At 49.9% G+C, this 17,927-nt stretch overlaps 1 protein-coding gene across 7 annotated transcripts in view; it reads left to right on the top strand.

Moving 5' to 3' along the window:
- Window positions 1-16,952, top strand: part of CNGB1 (cyclic nucleotide gated channel subunit beta 1) — a 93,280-nt gene extending 76,328 nt beyond the window's left edge. For all 7 annotated transcript variants that reach the window (XM_067721004.1, XM_067721005.1, XM_067721006.1 and 4 more), the window contains 8 exons: window positions 640-781; window positions 1,452-1,611; window positions 3,435-3,532; window positions 3,629-3,712; window positions 6,664-6,782; window positions 7,056-7,202; window positions 13,654-13,870; window positions 16,497-16,952. In XM_067721004.1, coding sequence (XP_067577105.1) covers window positions 640-781; window positions 1,452-1,611; window positions 3,435-3,532; window positions 3,629-3,712; window positions 6,664-6,782; window positions 7,056-7,202; window positions 13,654-13,870; window positions 16,497-16,952 — 1,423 coding nt within the window. The remainder of the gene's footprint in view (window positions 1-639; window positions 782-1,451; window positions 1,612-3,434; window positions 3,533-3,628; window positions 3,713-6,663; window positions 6,783-7,055; window positions 7,203-13,653; window positions 13,871-16,496) is intronic.
- The last annotated feature ends 975 nt before the right edge of the window (window positions 16,953-17,927 follow it).

Here is a 17,927-nt window from a genome sequence, read left to right as displayed (position 1 = left end):
TTACTGATGGTGGGTGCTAGCTCAGAGAAGCAGATGACATCTGGTTTCCAGTCTGAGCTCTGGAACTTGCCAGCTGGTGACCATGGGTGTTCCCTTTCTCTCTGCGGCCCTCAATTTCACTATCTGGTTAGTGGACAGGCAAGGGGGAGGGTCAGAAAAGGTGATCCTCCAGATATCTTCCACTTTTGAGCTTGTTCTTAAACCTCATGATGGGATAGCAAAGGAAAGACTGCGGACATTGAAAACATATTGAGGGAAACTGAGGGATCCCAGGCATCAGGAGCCGGAAAACCCTGGTTTATCCTCCTGCCAAGTCTTCTAAGTAATGTCCGGAAGCCTCAGTTTCCACATCTGTAAATGGGGATGACAACATATCTCTGCAGCGTCGGGGCAGAGCCACAACAAAACCACACAGTACCTGTGAACGTGCTCTACAAGCGGCAGAGGGCTCTGAAGTTGGGACAGGGTTTTTGCTTTTTCCTTTTTTTTTTTTTTTTTTGGTTTTGTTTGTTTGTTTGCACTTATGAGCCGTAAAGCTTTTTCTCTTTTGTACAGTGTACATGTATCCACGCCAGGCTGCCCAGGATCCACAGGGCGGGGCCTGTGATGACTGAGGTCCCCTTCCTCTTCTCTCCCTAGTTACATTCGCTGTTACTACTGGGCTGTGAAGACCCTCATCACCATCGGCGGCCTGCCCGACCCCAGGACGCTCTTTGAAATTGTCTTCCAGGGTCTGAACTATTTCACAGGTGTCTTCGCTTTCTCCGTGATGATCGGACAGGTAGCTGGGTCACTAGTCTGTTCCAAACCACCTGCCTGCAGGGCCCTTTGCCCTCTTTCTGCCATTTCCTCTCTGAGGTTGCTTCCCATTTGAAATGTCAGTCCTTTGGGACAGCTGGAGAGTTGGGCTGAATGGCTTTCTGCAGGGGCTGAGGATTTGGGCTGTTCCCTTGGAGAGAAGTCCCCGGTGGATTCTAATGTACTGGGGGTGCGGCTCATACTGTAGTCAGTGCCTGAGGCAACCACCAGGGGTCCTCAGAGTTACCTTTGGGGGCTCTGCTCCAAGGAGCAGCACTCCTGGTTCATATTTCCTCGGGCCGGGGAGGGGCGGGGCGGGGCGGGAGGGTGGCGCATGGTGTCAAAGTGACCTCTGGCACCAAGGGGCCACGTTGTACCAGAATCAGCCCAGCCCAGGGAGGCCTTCCCTCCTTGTGTGGCCCCAGAGACCTGAGGCCACGGGAGGGGGCCAGCAGCCTCGCTCCTCCACGTGCAGCATCGTCGGAAAACCTGTGTGTGGACATGAGAGGGGATTCCCTCTCTCCTGATCTCCCCCCAGCCCCGCAGGCACGTACCCCTGGCCTGTGTTAAGTAAAGGTGCCCACAACACACGTCCCCAGAGCCCGGCCCCGCTCTGACCCAGCGGCTCCCCTGACCACCCACCTTACCCCCAGATGAGAGACGTGGTGGGGGCCGCTACTGCGGGAGAGACCTACTACCGCAGCTGTATGGACAGCACAGTGAAGTACATGAACTTCTACAAGATCCCCAGGTCCGTGCAAAACCGGGTCAAGACCTGGTATGAGTACACCTGGCACTCCCAAGGCATGCTGGGTAAGACCACGCCCCCTCCCCACTCCCCTCCCCGCCCTAACCCAGCTGTCACCAGCTCCCCCAGCCTGACCCGGTGCCCTGCCCTGCCTTCCTGGGCCCTGGCCTCATCCCGTGTCCCTGAGGCCCCGAGCATGGGGGCCTCTCTTGGCCCCAACATTTAAGTGAGAGCGGCCTGGGGAGGCATTGGGCGGTGCCCAAATTAAGCCATCAGGAGACCCCTGAAGACATGAAGGGCTTGTCTTCTGAATGCCGCCCCCCACCTTGAAATGCATCTCCATTCGAAGATGGAAGTACAGTTGGAACCAGGAGGGAAGACTCTGTCTGTCTCTGTTTCTCTCTCCTCTCTTCCTCTTCATATACATCCATACATATAATACATATTTTGTAAATTTTAAAAAATTCTTTTTCAGATTATTTTCCATTAGAGTTTATTACAATATATTTTAAAAAATTTTTTGATGTTATACTTTGCTTCTGAAATTGGCTAAAACAATGCATTTTCATTCACTGCTGTTTCTGCTTTCTTGTCAATGATGAGGTGTGCTCCGTTATTCTTGCAAAGTGGGAGAATCTTACCTGTAAACTTTCCAAATATAGTGAAGTTTTCACAGATTCTAAATGGAATCCTTAGTGAAATTTGAATAGGTTAATTACATGTTAATTGACTGTATTTTTTTCCTGTTTCCTTTTTATTTTGGGGAGCTAGTAATTTTGTTTTCAGAGCCTAGACATCATTTTGGAGGGCTCTGAAAAGCTTATGGGCCACTGGCACTGTGCCTAGAGTCTCCCAAGGCCCTCAGAAAAATGAAAGGGCCCCCCACTGCTTCTGTGGGGTTCACTCTGGTCTCAAAGAAGCCACACTCGAGGCCCACGGTCTCCTGAGTTGGGGGTGTTGGCAAGTCTGTGGACAAAGCACATGACTACAGTTTCCAAGCCATGTTCATTTCCACTGCCTCATTCTGTTCTAGTGACAGCCTTGTGACTTTTCACAGGGGCACATGTTGAGGACCAGAGAGGGCTCTGACCTGCCCAGGGTTGCACAGACCCAGCACTTGAGCCCTAAGCTAATTGTGGTGCAGTGGACAGAGCACGGGGCTGGGGCCCCGTGGTACATTTCTGTCTCCAGTTACCGACCTTCACTCTGTGCCAGGCTCTCAGCTGCGCACCATAGACCCCATGGTGGGCAGACATACTGCTCTCCCAGCATAGGTTCTGAAGTCACAGGGCCTGGGTGGGGTCCTGATTCCATTCCCCTGGGCTGCATGGACATGGGCAAGTCACTGCCCTCCAGAGTCTCCCTGTCCTTGTCTGTAAAGTGGGTTATAGTGGGCACCTCTTGAGCTGCTGGGAGGATTTAGTGAAATCATCTTGGTAAAGCACTCTGTGAAACTGCCTGGCACATAGTAAGTGCTCCAAATACTTCATTTCTTGCTAATGTTGTTCTTATAACGTGAGTGGAGAAGACAGATCATTGGCAAACAATTGCAGTAAAGGGTGTGATATGTGCTATGGCACAGGGACTGATAACGTAATAGCTAGGTGGGAGGATGTCAAGGGAAGGCTTCCTGGAGGAGGTGACATGAGTGCTGGGTTCTGCAGAATGAGTAGGGTTAGCCAGGAAGGTGAAGGGGGTTGTTCCCAGCAGAGGGAACGGCATTGGCAAAGGCCTGGAGGCAGAGAGGATACCCTCCCAATCTAGAGTGGTTCCAGGTGGTAGAGGAATGGTGTGCCTGGGGTCCCCACCAGTGTGGTGTGGACAGGCCCTGTGTGTGTGAAGGAGGGGCCCGGCTGTGCCTCTGAACCTTGCAGGGTCTCATTTGCAGACGAGTCAGAGCTGATGGTGCAGCTTCCAGATAAGATGCGGCTGGACCTCGCCATCGATGTGAACTATAACATCGTCAGCAAAGTGGCACTCTTCCAGGTATGGCCCACCCAGTGTCCCCACCCTCAAGACTCTGGAAGGTCCAGAGCCCACACCTTCCTCTAAACGGCTCCTTTCCCGTCCTCTCGGGGCCAGGGCTGTGACCGGCAGATGATCTTCGACATGCTGAAGAGACTTCGTTCTGTTGTCTACCTGCCCAACGACTACGTGTGCAAGAAGGTGAGTGGCCCAGGGCAGCCTCAAGGCGGTCTGGGATTCACAGCCACTGCCTGTGGCAGCTGGGCTGGAGTGGGGGCCTATGAAGGCACAGCGGGGCGAGCGGAATTGCCAGGAGGGGAGGAGGGTGGTGAGCTGACCCCAGGGCTCCTGGCTTGTTTGGCACGAGGAGGCTCTGTCCAGCTCTAGGCACTGAACTCAGATGTGCCTCAGGCCTTGCTCCCTCTTCCTGGGGCCATGGGGGCCAGGACGAGGAGCCCCACTTTATAGAAGAGGAAAGTGAGGAGCATAGAGAGGGGCAGGGTCTTGACTGTGTAGATGGACCTGCTTCCAGGGTCTTGGTCTTCCTGTCAGGAAAATGGGGCTGGAGGAGGGGTAGGATAGGTCAGAGGTTGCAAACTAATGGTCCTTGCATAGGAGCCAGCCCACAGATGTTTCATGGGGTTTTTTTTTCCTTCTTTTTTTTTTGGACTAATCTAAAAATAAAAATTTGAATTAGTCTCCAGCCTTTAAAAGTTGGAAGGTTTCGGGAATTCCCTGGAGGTCCAGTGGTTAGGACTTGGTGCTTTCACTGCCGTGACCTGGGTTCAGTCCTTGGTTAGGGAACTAGGATCCTGCAAAGCGCGCAGCATTGCCAAAAAAAACTGGAAGGTTTCACATAAAAATCCAGATTTCCGGCTGAAAACAGAAAATCGGCTAGCATTGAGCCCCACTTTCCCAAACAGCCAGAATCATGAGGAGTGGAGAAGGGGCTGGCCCTGAAGGGGATGTCGTCCTCTCCTGACGCCACAGGTCCCACCACTCTCCACTGCCCCACAGGCTCCCTCCTCTCCTTGACATCATCCACCTGATCCTGGGACTCATTTGGGTTTGAATGCCAGGGCCAGACAGTGTCTAAGGCCCCTTCTGCTCCCATTTTTTGGGATTTGAGGTGAGACCGAGCTCACTTGGTGAGTGAGTGATCAGGGTGGAGGAGCTTAGTGTGTATACAGGGGTGAAAATATTGCCCAAGAACCCCCTGTGAAACTCAGGAACCCCCAGCCCCAGAAGGGCCCCATCTCCAAGCTGTATGCTGCATAACAGTGAAGTTTCTGGAAGCAAAGAGCTGGGGGAATGGGGACAAGGGTATGGCTGAGAATTTAAAGCTGCAGCCTTAGCGGCCAAGAGAAGTTTGGGAACAATAGAAGGATTTGTCTGACGTTGGAGCCACTTCCTAGCTGTGCAGCCTTGGGGAAGTGGCTTGCCCTCTCTGAGCCTGACTCTTTTCATGGGTAAGTAGGGATATTGATAGTATCTTCCTCATGGGGTGATTGTGAGAATTGAAGAAGATATGCATAGGGAGTTTGGCACCATGGCTGGCACAGAGTCGGTGCCATTGCTGTTGCCAATATCCTTGTGGGTGATGTAGACTTTACCTCTGATGAGGAAAAATGAATCAGATTGTTGGGAAGTTTGCCGTGGAAGCTGAAGTGAACACTTGGTGAACGTGTGTAAATGGCGCCCTCTGCTGACAGGTTTGGCGCTGTGACAATCTTGCTGAGACAACCCGAGGCCACCCCAGGACCACCCCTGGCGTGTCAGTGAGATGAGGGTGAGCTCTGCAGCCCCTCACACTTCAGCCTCGTGTCAAATTGGACACTGAAACAGGGGAACGAGACTTTCTTCCTTTTTGTTAAGAAGGCCATGCATGTGTGAGATGCCCAGGGAATATTTGTCAAATGAATCAAAAGCACAAGCCACTTACCAGTCTTTGGTCACTCTCCCTTTACACACACCATGTGTGGCCGATAGGTATCAGGCCAGGGCACCGGTCTATGAAGGCATGAGGATTGGAAGGTGCTGGCAGACTGGGTATTTCTGATTCTAGTCCGAAGCAAAGCTATTCATTCATTCGTTCATTTGGTTTCATTTGTGATTAAGACCGTTGTATCAGTCTGCTAGGGCTGCCACAACAAAGTACCACAAATGGAATGGCTTAAATGACAGAACTGTATTGTCTCACAATTCTGGAGGCTAGAAGTCCGAAATCCAAGTGTCAGTGGGGTAGGTTCCTTCTGAGGACGGTGAGCACAGGATCTGCTCCAGGCTTCTCTCCTGGCTTGTAGATGACTGCCTTCTCCCTGTGCCTCTTCACACTGTCTTCCCTCTACGCCTGTCTCTGTGCCCGAAGGTCGTTTATAAGGACACCCATCCTACTGGATTAGGGGCTCACCCAACTGCGGTATGATCTCATCTTCTTTTAACTAATTACATCTGTAATGACCCTATTTCCAAATAAGGTTACATTCTGAGGAGCCGGGGGGGGGGGGGGGCGGTTAGGATTTCAACATATGAATGGGGGTTCATAACAACCATGAACTCTGGGTTCATAGAACCAGACTGCCTGTTTTCAAATCCCGGCTCGGCTTTGCTTAACTTTGTGCCCTTGGGCAGAGTTCCTACCGCAGAGGGCTGTTGAGGACTAAGCAGCTCAGTCACATAAAGCACTCAGAGCAGCGCCTGGCACAGAGGCGTTAGGTAATGGTGGACATTCCTATTAAAGCCATTATCGTTCCTATTTCAGTAAGCAAATGCCGCCCGGGCTCCTGATAGGATATGGGGGAGGCGCAGGTATCAGCTGATTGTATGAACCGCTGTGAGCTTTTCCATGCCTCTGGGCCCTCCATGGGTGCGTATAACTGGAAATTTACCAAATACCACTACACCTGGGCCTCGTTATCTAGCATTTTCCATCACACCACTAACTCCCCACCGTAATCCTGCAATCTACAGGTGGGGAGACTGAGAGCCCGGAGGGGAAGTGACTATCTCTACACCACATACCAAGTCGGTAGGAGGGCTCGATCCCAGCCCAGGTTCCTCTGCACTGTGCCACCAGCGCCTGGGCCCAGCCCTGCTGCTTCTGTGGTTGCTTTTGGTGATGACAGAGGGACTTGCCCCCTTCTCTGTTTCAGGGGGAGATAGGCCGGGAGATGTACATCATCCAGGCGGGGCAGGTGCAGGTCTTGGGTGGCCCGGATGGGAAGTCCGTACTGGTGACGCTGAAAGCTGGATCTGTGTTTGGAGAAATAAGGTCAGAACGGGGTGAAACAGGGGGACCTCGGCAAAGGCTGGGGAAGGGAGGGATGGCCAGTGGGTGGGACTACGTCCTCAAGGGCCCTTCGCTGGGTCTGAGGAAACCGCTATGCATACAGCACTGGCACCTGCTGACATATGCAAGGTGGGCCCAGCTGTCACCCGTGTGAGGCCATCGTGATGCTCTAGGCAGGGGTGAAAGTGAAGATGCTAAGTGTGATCAGAACTGCAGCCTCCTGAGGGTCTCACCTCCCTCCCTTCTCTGCCCCAGCTTGCTGGCTGTTGGGGGCGGGAACCGGCGCACGGCTAACGTGATCGCCCACGGGTTTACCAACCTCTTCATTCTGGATAAGAAGGACCTGAACGACATTCTGGTGCATTATCCGGAGTCTCAGAAGTTGCTCCGGAAGAAGGCCAGGTACATTTTTTTTTTTAGTAAAAGAAATCCATATATACTTTAGTGTGCATTTCTTAAGGACTCAGACTTTCTTTTACATAACCGTAGTACCTTTCTGAAAATCACGAAATTCAGTATTGAAGCAATACTCATCCCTAATCCGTAGTCAAATTTTGTTAATCGTCCCAATAGTGTCTTTTATAGCTTTGCTTTTCTTCTTTTCCATTCCTGGATCCCCCTCTGCATGATGTTGCCATTTGAGTCTCCTTTGATCTGGGATCAAAGTTTCTCACCTTTTCCTATCTTCAGTGACTTTGACTTCTCTGAAGAGGACAGGCCAGTTATTCTGTAGAATGTCCCTCCATTTAAGTTTATATGTTTTCTCATCATTACCTTCAGGTTCTGCATTTGGGGCAGGAATTACTCAGAAGTGATGTTGTGTCCTTCTCGGCACAGTGTATAGAGAGGCTGCTTTCTCCCTATTCTGATGATTTTTTTACTCTGATCACTGGATTAAAGTTTCCACACTCTCAAGTTACTATTTTTCCCTTTGAAATTAATAAGTAATGAGTGGCGAGTCACCTTGAGATGATGTAGATGTCCTGTTCCTTATCTCACTTTACCTCACTACCTTCAGCCTCCACTGAAGGTTCCTTGCAATGATTGCCATGGTGGTTGCAAAACGGTGATTTTCTAACTCTGTCATGCTTTCTACATTTATTAGCTAGCAATGTACTGTAAGGAAGAACTTTCTTTTCTTTCCCATTTATTTGATTTTTCATTTATCTGTTTATAATGGTATGGATTTGCTGTATTCCATGAATATCCTGTTACAATCATTTTCAGGCTCAAATTGTTCCACATTGGCCACTGGACACCTCTTTAGGCTGAATATAGTGAACTTTTGTTACATCCCTGTTATATTTTAGCACTTTTTTGCTCATAGGCACACTAAGATGCCGTCGATTCATCTTCTACTTTCCCTGCTGCATCCCTGGAAATGGCCATTTCTCCAAGGAGGCTTGATTCCTTTTAGAGGGGAATGGTTTTTAGAAACCAAGATATGAGTACTAAGTGCTCTCATTGCTACTGGGGTGTTACTAGGCCTCCACAGTGGACAGAGCTGGGAAATACATCTACATATACACCTGTATGTATAAATGCAAATATATATATATATACACACACATACATATATGTATATGCACAGACATATATATCAACATCTATTTTTTTGTCTGTGTCTATCTATATCTCTGTATATCTCTGTCTCTACTTCTACCTATCTAACAATTTCGATCCAACATCACAGAGTTCATTCTAATCTCCTTTTCTATATTTGTAAATTCCTCCTCCAACACTGAGAAATTTGACTCCCTCTATCCTCATTACATTGATTCATTTGCTCAGTCCTACAATGTAGAGAAAGTAGCACCAGAATCCCTATTTCATACTACTGGAAAGAAGAAAGCCGTCTAAGCAGAGAGCAGTTCTTTCTGTCTTTAGCCTGAGGACCCATGATGTAGGTGTTGTGTTCAGGGTTACCTGGATTGGTTCTCTGTCTTCCTCCCTTTACTGTGGTTGTTCTGTTCATTTGAAATACAGCTAGGCTCACGTGTTTCAGTTTGCGTTCCATTTCAGGGTTCCCCCACACTGACCCTTGTTGATTTTTTGTGTTTTGAATACGTAGAACATGAACATGGAAGAAGGCTACAAAACAGTGCATTCAGGGTCCCAACTCCCTGCACCTGTTGCCACCCACCCCTTACAGGAATCTAATCGCCTTAGTTTCTGCTTTTTTCTCCTTGTGTTTCCTTTTGCAAAAATAGGCAGATCTGTGAATATTTGCTTATTTCCCTTTCTGTCTTACACAAAGGATAGCACACTGCAGATTCTCTTTTGCACTTGACTTTTTTTCACTTGACGAGAAATCCCAGAAAACATTCACTGAGTCCACAGACAGCTTCCTCATTCCTTTTAACAACTGTATTTAGGCTATTTCCAATATTTTGCAATTATAAATAGTACTGCAATGAATAACCTTGTGCATCTGTATTTTGTATTGTTGGGGAATAGGTAATTTTTTTGGGGGGGGGCCATGCCACACAGTTTGTGGGATCTTAGTTCCCCAACCAGGGATTGAACTTGGGCCCCCAGCAGTGAAAGCCTGGAATCCTAACCACTAGACCGCTAGGGAATTCCCTGGAAAAGGTAATTTTTAAGAAAAGCAGTTTTTTGCTTTCAAACACTTAAGATCAGGTTTTAAATTGAGTGATGGAAGCAGCACGATGTGGTAGAAAATGCACAATAGGCTTGGGAGGCTGATAGGGCTCAAGTCCTGTCCATGTGCAGTACTGGCTGTGTGACCTTGGAAAAGTTACTTTACTTTTCTGGTCTCAGTTTCTCCATTGTAAAATAAGGGTAATCACTTTGTTGTGGAGACGATTAAATAAAATAGTGTATGTGAATGTCTCTAGCAGGGGGCCTGGCACACAGGAGAGCTCAATACATGTTAATAATAATAATTGTTCCTCTTTACCCATTAAATTCTCTCTATAATTTTCCCATGGGATAAAGCCTTTTTAATCCACCTATCTGGTATTTCCTCCCTTGCCTTTTATCACATATTCATATTTTCCACTTCAGTCACCATAAATAATCTGTACAGAGAGTGGTCATAATAAAGGGAACAAACTCACCATGTCCATTCATACAGCACAATAATTTATTGAGCTGATAGTTCGAGGCCCTGGGGACACAGGAGGGAGCAAACAAAGCTTACCTTCTAGTCGGGGAAGCCAACAATGGAGAAAGGAATGACTATGTGATGTGTCAGCTGGGGATAAAGGCCATAAGGAAACATAAAGCCACTTGAAGAGATAGAGGTGATGGAGGGAGCTACGTGAGATAAGTTGGTCAGGAAAAGTTATTCTCAGGGTGTGGCACCTCAACTGAGACCTGCCAGAGTGAAGGAGTGAGCTGGGGAACTGCCTGCAGGGAAAAGCATTCCAGGCAGAGGGAACAGCATGTGCAAAGGTCCCAAGGAGGCACAGACTCAGTGTTACATGGAGACCAACAAGAAAATGAATGTAGCTTGATATGGGATGGGAGCAGTGTAGGGGGTGAGATTGGGTAGGGCCTTGTAGGGGAAGCCTCACAATGGCTTTAGCTTTTGCTCTGAGGGAGATGGGAGCTATGCAGGGTTTTACACTGAGGAGTGACTTACTGTGACTTAAGTTTTTACAGAATCCCTTTGGCAGCTCCCAGGTGAGTGGATGCAGTGTTGACCTTAAAGCATAATATAGACAAGGCGTTGGGGTCTCCCAGGGAAGGAAGCTGCCCTGTAATTCATCTTACCTGGCTGTTCTTAGAGAAGCCATGGGGCCCTTCCAGTGGCTGGTCTACGTGATCTTTCCCCCAAGTCTATCCACGTCCCCCTACTGTCCCAAGGGACAAGGATGCACAGTCAATCCCCATTATTCACAGATTCCATACTTGCAATTTGCCTACTCACTAAATTTATTTGTAATCCCCGAATCAATACTCAAAGGCTTACGCAGACACTCGCAGACGTGTGCCCAGAGGCAAAAATTTGAGTTACCTAAAGGGCACGTTCCCAGCTAGAGTTGAAGAAGGTGACGGTCTGCCTTCTTGTTTCAGCTCATACTGTAAACAAGTGTCTTTGTGTGTCCATCATGTAGCATGTTTTTCACATTTTTGTGATTTTTGTTGGTGATTTTGCTGTTGAAATGGCCCCAGGTGTAGCGCTGAAGCGCTGTCTCGTGTCGCCCCACGCAGGCCTGAGTTAGAGAGCCGCGCGCTCATTGTAAACAAATCAGTGATGTATATTAAATAAGATGTCTTCAAACAGAAACACACACAAGACAAGATTATGTAATGAACAGTTGATGAAAACGCGTGGAGAGGCTCACCGTAACCGAATCCTGTATTTCCCCAGAAGCCATGGCTCAGTAGTCACTAATTCCGTGTCTGCAGACACTTTACAGAACTTAACTACCACGGATAATGAGAACTGACTGCTCGTGTCTGAGAATAGGTACCGGCTTCCCCTCCCCCTGCCTTCCTGCCCCCTGCAAGAGGAACATGGCTCAGAAAAGACACACTCATAGCTGTCATCCCATTCCTCCGGCTGGGTTAGGTGTGGGTTTAGCAAGTCAGCCGGGATCCCGCAGAGGCCTTGCTCCTGGCCATGCCTGCGGTGTGCTGGGGTGAGGCAGCCAGAGGAAGGAGGAGGGGCTGGCGGGCCTTGCTGCATACAGTGGGCCGTGGCACGGTTCATCAGAGGCTGCTTCTCTGGACAGGCAAGCTTGAGGAGAGGGGCAGGGGATCACAGATGAGCTCTGCCCATCCAAGAAGATATAGGTCTGAGAACCACAGGGCCTGGGGAAGTCTGAGTTGCTGAGATTCTGTCCAAGCTCCCCACTTTACAGATGGGGGACCTGAGGCCCCAAAGAAGTGAGACACTTCACTCTCTGACTTGGCCACTCCAAGAAATGGGGCAAAAAGCTCTCCTGCATGCCACTCTCTCCGGGGGTGAATTATACAGTAATTAGAGTGAAACTCATGTCATCTGAAAATGAGGATAAATTTCCTTGATCTGGAAATGTCCCAGAAGTCAGCTCAGTGTTTCAAAACAGAGATAATTAGCGACCAGCAAAGGGCCTGTAGATGGTTCTTTCGTGTCATTTGAGTACCACGCCGAGCCTTCCCACGGACTGCCGTGCTGTGAATTATGGACTCAAATAACACAGGTGACAGTGCTGGGCTTGGAAGAGGCCTCTGAAAATTATCATGTTTGTGGTCTCCTGGGAGAGCCCCAGCTCAAAAATGTAAGTCTTGGGCAATTAATATCAATATGCACAATTTAAATCCATTGCCTCTGATTAGATAAGCAGCCAGTAATGGCCTCATTTTTAAACAAACAAGTTTGGCCGGAACCCTGATGAATGAATTTGCCAATTAGTCCTCTAGACCTGCTAGACTGCAGGCGAAACTCATTTGTTCTTGAGCCAAACCACTCATCATGTATTTGTAGTGTGAAGAATTCCTTAATAAAGGCTGGGGCTCTCTTTGATGGAAAATTCTCTCCTTATTTAGAGAAGCAGGGTGGTATATTGCATTGGATCTGGGCTGTAATTCTGTCTCTGCCACTTCCTGTAACCTTGGGCGTGTCACTCCTCCCATTCTGAGCCTGTTTCCCCAACCCTTCTAGGTATGGTAATCCCAGCCCTTTCCAGGTCATGGAGTGTTGTCAGCGTCCAAGAAGATAATGACCATGATACTGCTTTGTAATCCTTAAGACTTGGGGTGCTGGGGTCAAAGGCAGGGGTTTGAATTCCAGCTCTGCCACTTCCTAGCTGTGTGGCCTTGGAAAAGTTACTCAGCCCCTCTGGACGTCCACATCCTCATTTGAAATGAGGGAGAATAATAGGACATACCTGTAAGGATTACTGTGAGACTTAAAGTGCGTATCAGTTATCTATTGCTGTGTAACAATGTTACCACAAATTGAGTGGCTTAAAACCACACATATTTATTATCGCAAAGTTTCTACATGTCAGAAGTCTGGGGACAGCTTAGATGCATCCACTACAAGGCAGTAATCAGGATGTGGGCCAGAGCTGGGTCTCATCTGAAGTCTCGACTGGGGAAGGATCTGCTTCCAAGGTCCCATAGTTGTTGACTGAATTCAGTTCCTTGTGGTTGTGGGACTGGGGGCTTCGGTTCCTAGCTAGTCATTGGCCAGTGGCTGCCCTCAGGTTCTTGCCATGTAGGCCTCTCCCAACATGGCCGCTTGCTTCATCACAGCCAGCAAGGGAGAGTCTCCTTGTAAGACACAGACCACAATCCTATGTGACACATTCACAAAAATGACATTTGATCTCCCTTGCTGTATTCCACTGGTTGAAAGCAAGTCACATGTCCCACTACCCTCAAGGTGAGGGGGTCACACAGAGGTGTGAACACCAGGAAGGGGGATCACAGGGGTCACCAAAGAATGCCTGCCTGTAAAGGTCTGAGCACAGAGCCTGACACATACAGACACTTGTGTCCACATTGGTGATGGTGATGATGGTGAAATGACAATGAAGCAAAAGAAGGAGAAGCAGAAAGCTCGGGCTCTTTTTCATCTGGACATCCTATTTCTGATTCTATATACTAAAGTATCCTGCATCATTTCCTGTGTGACCTCAGAAAAGCCACTCAACCCCTCTGAGCCTCATCTATAACGTACAGGCAATAAGACCCACAACATTATGGTTGTTCTGATTGTTCAGTGAGATGTGATGCCTCAAACAGCACTGTGCTGGGCTCAGAAAAGGAGCTCAGAAACTGTTAGTCAAAACAAACACCATCACACAACTCAACTCAAGGGCTCTGCCCGAACCAACGCGGCTTCATTCTCTCCCAGAGCTTGCTGGTCACGTTAGTGGACGCTGCTTTCTTTCAGGAGAATGCTGAGAAACGACAACAAACCCAAGGAGCAGAGCGTACTCATCCTTCCTCCACGGCCAGGCACCCCCAAGCTCTTCAGTGCCGCCCTGGCTGCATCAGGAAAGATGGGTGCCAAGGGGGCCAAAGATGGCAAGCTTGCCCACCTCAGGGCGCGACTCAAGGAGCTGGCTGCGCTGGAGGCGGCTGCAAGACAGCAGCAGGTGCTGGAACAGGTAATGCCATTGGAGACCTGGTCCATTTCAACCGCGTGCCAGGAAGAAGGCCTAGGGACCCACACATTCCATTTTAGGGACGGTTTTTCCTTCTTCCTATCAGTCAGGATTCATTTGGTTTTAAGTGACAGAAATGCAAGTGACAGTGCAAGCTCAAATTAGCTTGAAAAAACAGGGAATTTATAGGAGCAAGTCATTGAAAAGTTCAGGCAAGGCTGGATCTAAAAGTTCAAATGATGCCGGTAGGATGAGTTCTGCCATTCTATCACCTTTGCTTCCCTTGGGGATGGTTCCATTCCCAGGCAGTCCCCCAAGAGCTTAAGAGGACATCCCCCAAGATCACATCCTCCTGGTTGAGGAACTCCCACAGAAAGAAAGTACCTCTTTCTCAGTAGCTTCAGCAAAAAGTCCCGGGGCTCATAGTCACTGGACAGAATTGGGTCACATGTCAGTTCCTGAGCCATTCAGTGTGGTGCTCTGGGGAGGACTGGCTCATATGCCCATCCCTGGACTGAGAGTGGAGATTGGTGTGGGCGCATTCCCCCAGATGGACATCCGGCTGCTGCTGCAGAGGTAGGAGCAGTGGGTGTGGGCAGGGAGTGTCCCTCCCCAGACCACAGTGATGTTCTCATATTAAATGTTGTGTCTGTGACCATTTAAAATATCTGAAAGGAAAATCCAAGGTGACAGGCATGGTGCCAACTGTCCCCACCCCCTAAGTCTAAAGGGAATTTTTAACTTAGTTCTGGGACTTTTTTCTGTGACTAATGCCAAGAGTGCCAATTAGGATGATTGCACTAATTATGGTTGTTCATGACTGTCCTTTAGGGAGGCTGCTGGGAAAGGGGGGGTGGGGTTAGGCAGAAGCTCAGTGGCAGGGAGGGGACAGCAGTCTACAAGACAGAAATCAGAGGAGGCTGGTGAACTCAGTCTCAATCCAGGCTGGTCCAGGAGACCGATCCAGAGGTCATTTGACAGCAGGAGTTGGGGAATGACACCAAAGTCACCCAGGGTTCCAGTATATTCTCCAGATGCATCCACCGATGGCCCCAAATTGAGGACAGGTGTGATTGTCTGGTTCGCAAACTGTCAAGGGCAGGGTCGAGCTGGCAAGTTGGGGTCTTTAGTGCTGGCTGGTGTGTGGGGCTGAGTGAACATGACCTCCGAGAATGTTCTCAGTACAGTGAAAGGTTTTATCTGAAATGGGATTTGTTGCTTCTAAGTGTTAGCTCTTCACCCAGACAGCTTGGAGATGTGAATTAAATTTGCATGAGTGTTCTCATAAGAGGCAATTTTAGAACAACCAGGGCAGAAGGGCAGAGTACATGGAGCTCTTAAACAGAAGCCTATAGACACAGGTCCAAATCCTGACGCTGTCACTGCCAGCCCTGTGTCCTGGGGAATCTCCTCCAGGACCTTCTGGGGCCCACATTACTCCTGGCTGTCACATGGGGTAGCAGAGATGAAGCAGGTTACCTTGGATACTTTCATAAAAGCATGTTAAACACAGTGAAGCACTTGATCAAACTTGCCATGATCCTTCTGGCTCCATTCACAGCAGGATGCTTCAAGAAGATCCCATAATGGGCACCATCTGGGCATCCTGCCCTGGAAGCGTGTTGTCAGAGTTGACAGTGGATGGGCGGGGCGGGGGTGGGGGGAACAGGTGCACCGAAACATGCAGAAGCGCGTGGAGACAGAGGGAGCGGCAGGTCCCCAGAGCTGCCGTGGGATCTAGGAGTGTCCTGGCTCCCCCCACCCCACCCAATTCCCCTCCTTCAGCGCCCTCTGACTTCTCTATTCCTCATAAGCATGCTGACTGCTCTCACTTTAAACTCCCTACAGACCACTGGGCCTCCTGCTCTGGGGGCTGCTCCCTCCCCAGTTTCCTCCCATGCAGAGATGGCGTCAGAGAGAGCAGGAGGGGCCGTGGGTATCCACAAGGCTTGGGTTTTCACCCAATTCCCTAATTCTACCCACGGGAACCCCATTCATGGGAAACCCGCAGGCTGGAGGTTGGAGGTACCCACCAAGTCTCCAGACACAGGGGCTCAGCCCAGCCTAATGCCAGTGGTACCCAGCCCATTCTCCCGCCGGTGGGGAGCGGGGGTGGTGTCTCAACCTTCGAGACCTTCCGGGAAACAGGCCAGGCCACAGCTGCTCCTGCCCTCAGCAGCCTTTACCTTAGTATTTGCTTAGAGCTTTTCTCATTCACCAGGGAGTACACATCCCGGCTAACCGGGCAGGGCAGGCTGGCTGAGCTCTGCAGAGGTTTTGGTGGCGCTCCCTCCTGGTCACAGCCTCTCTTCCCTCAGTAGCTCAGTGACTGTTGACGGGACTCTGCCCTTGAACTCGCAACTTCACTCAGGCTTCCGGCCCTGCAACTCCACAGAGACATAAAATATCCCAAAGAGCTTCACCACATCCTACCGGGCTTTTAATCCTTCAACTTCCCCATAATATACCGTTTCTACCACATAACCCTGACGCAGCTCCGCCCAACCTTCCAGCTATTAGATTTCGGAGCGCTGTCTTCCTCCTCAGGGGTCCCAGGGGTCCCAGAAGGAGGGAACTGGGAAGTGTCCAAGACCCCTCTGCCTCACGAGTCACTTTTTCTGGATTCCAGGCCAAGAGTTCGGAAGACGCAGCGGGAGAGACGCGATTAGCTACCCCAAAACAGCCCGCGGCCCCGGAGACCCCGGCCCCAGGCTCTCCGCCACCTGCATCCCAGGGGAGGTCCGAGGGAGAAGAGGGGGGTGCGGCCTGGCCCGAGGAGCACTCGGTGCGGGTCCACATGAGCCCAGGCCCGGATCCCGGGGAACAGATCCTGTTGGTGGAGATCCCCGAGAAGGAGGAGAAGGAGGAGGAGGAGGAAGAGGAGGAGGGGGAGGGGGAGGAGGGGGAGGAGAAGGAGGAGGGGGAGGAGGAGGAGGAGGGGGAGGAGGAGGGGGAGGGGGAGGAGGGGGAGGAGGGGGAGGGGGAGGAGGGGGAGGAGAAGGAGGAGGGGGAGGAGGAGGAGGGGGAGGAGAAGGAGGAGGAGGAGGGGGAGGAGGGAGAGGAGGGGGAGAAGGAGGAGGAATAGGGAGGCGGTAGCTAGTGTGCCACAACCCAGCAGGTGCGCCCCCCCCGCCCCGCCCACTCCCCCGCTCCCCTGCTCCCCGTGAGCCCTGAGTCCCTGCACCACAAGAAGGCCAAGACGCTGGTCTGCAGTAGTGGCTTCAGTTGCTCTCAGTTAGCAGCTCGGCCAGCGATCCTGCCCTGATGTCAGCTTCTCTGTCTCCCAGGGCTGGTCTTGAAATTAACAAACTTCACAGTGTTTGTGCCCCGAAGTTCCCACCGTCACTAGAGAACCCTACCTGCCCCCCGCCTGTTATTATTTTTAAGAACAAAATACTCTTCTGTGGAGCTTCAACATATGGGAAGCCTTGTTGGAGAAGCAAACGGTTGTTGAATGTTTGGGTTTTCCCCTCAGGAATTTGTCTCCCACATTTCAAGAATAGAAAACCTTTCCAGCGGAAGGGAGGGCAGCTACACTGTTTTTTTGACTAAGTGGGAATTCCGGCACATGTGACCCAGGGTCCAATGCTGTTTTTGTTTGCTGGGCGGTCACATAAGGAACGCGCTGCTCCTTAGATCAGTTAGTACTTACCTTCCCCAGACTATATTCCCTTCTCAGTGATGCTGTTATCTTAGAACAGATACAACGGAAATGGCTTACTGGTAAGGGGTCTGAGCGCTTCTGAGCATCTGCTCTGCCAGTTACCCAAGCCTCCTCAGCGGGGATTAATCTATTACTTGCTTTTTACACCCTTGCTCTAGAGAGGATGGTAGTAACTTCCTTTAAGCCTAGAAGGTGGAGTCTCATGGCCGACATCACTGAAGTTTCTGAGGTTTCTTCAGATCAAGTCGTGTTGCTTTTATAATTAAAAAAAAAAAAAAAGGAAAAAGAGTCATTCAGTCAAATGAATATTTATTGAGAGGATTATATTTGCATACTGAATGGCTCTTCAGTGATTAAAAACAAAAACTAGTATTAGGCCATTTGTTTCCATTAGCA

This window comes from Pseudorca crassidens, chromosome 20 (assembly GCF_039906515.1).
Source record: "Pseudorca crassidens isolate mPseCra1 chromosome 20, mPseCra1.hap1, whole genome shotgun sequence".
Taxonomy (NCBI): Eukaryota; Metazoa; Chordata; class Mammalia; order Artiodactyla; family Delphinidae; genus Pseudorca; species Pseudorca crassidens.
Note: the sequence above shows the minus strand (reverse complement) of the source record. Positions and strands in the feature narration are given on the sequence as shown.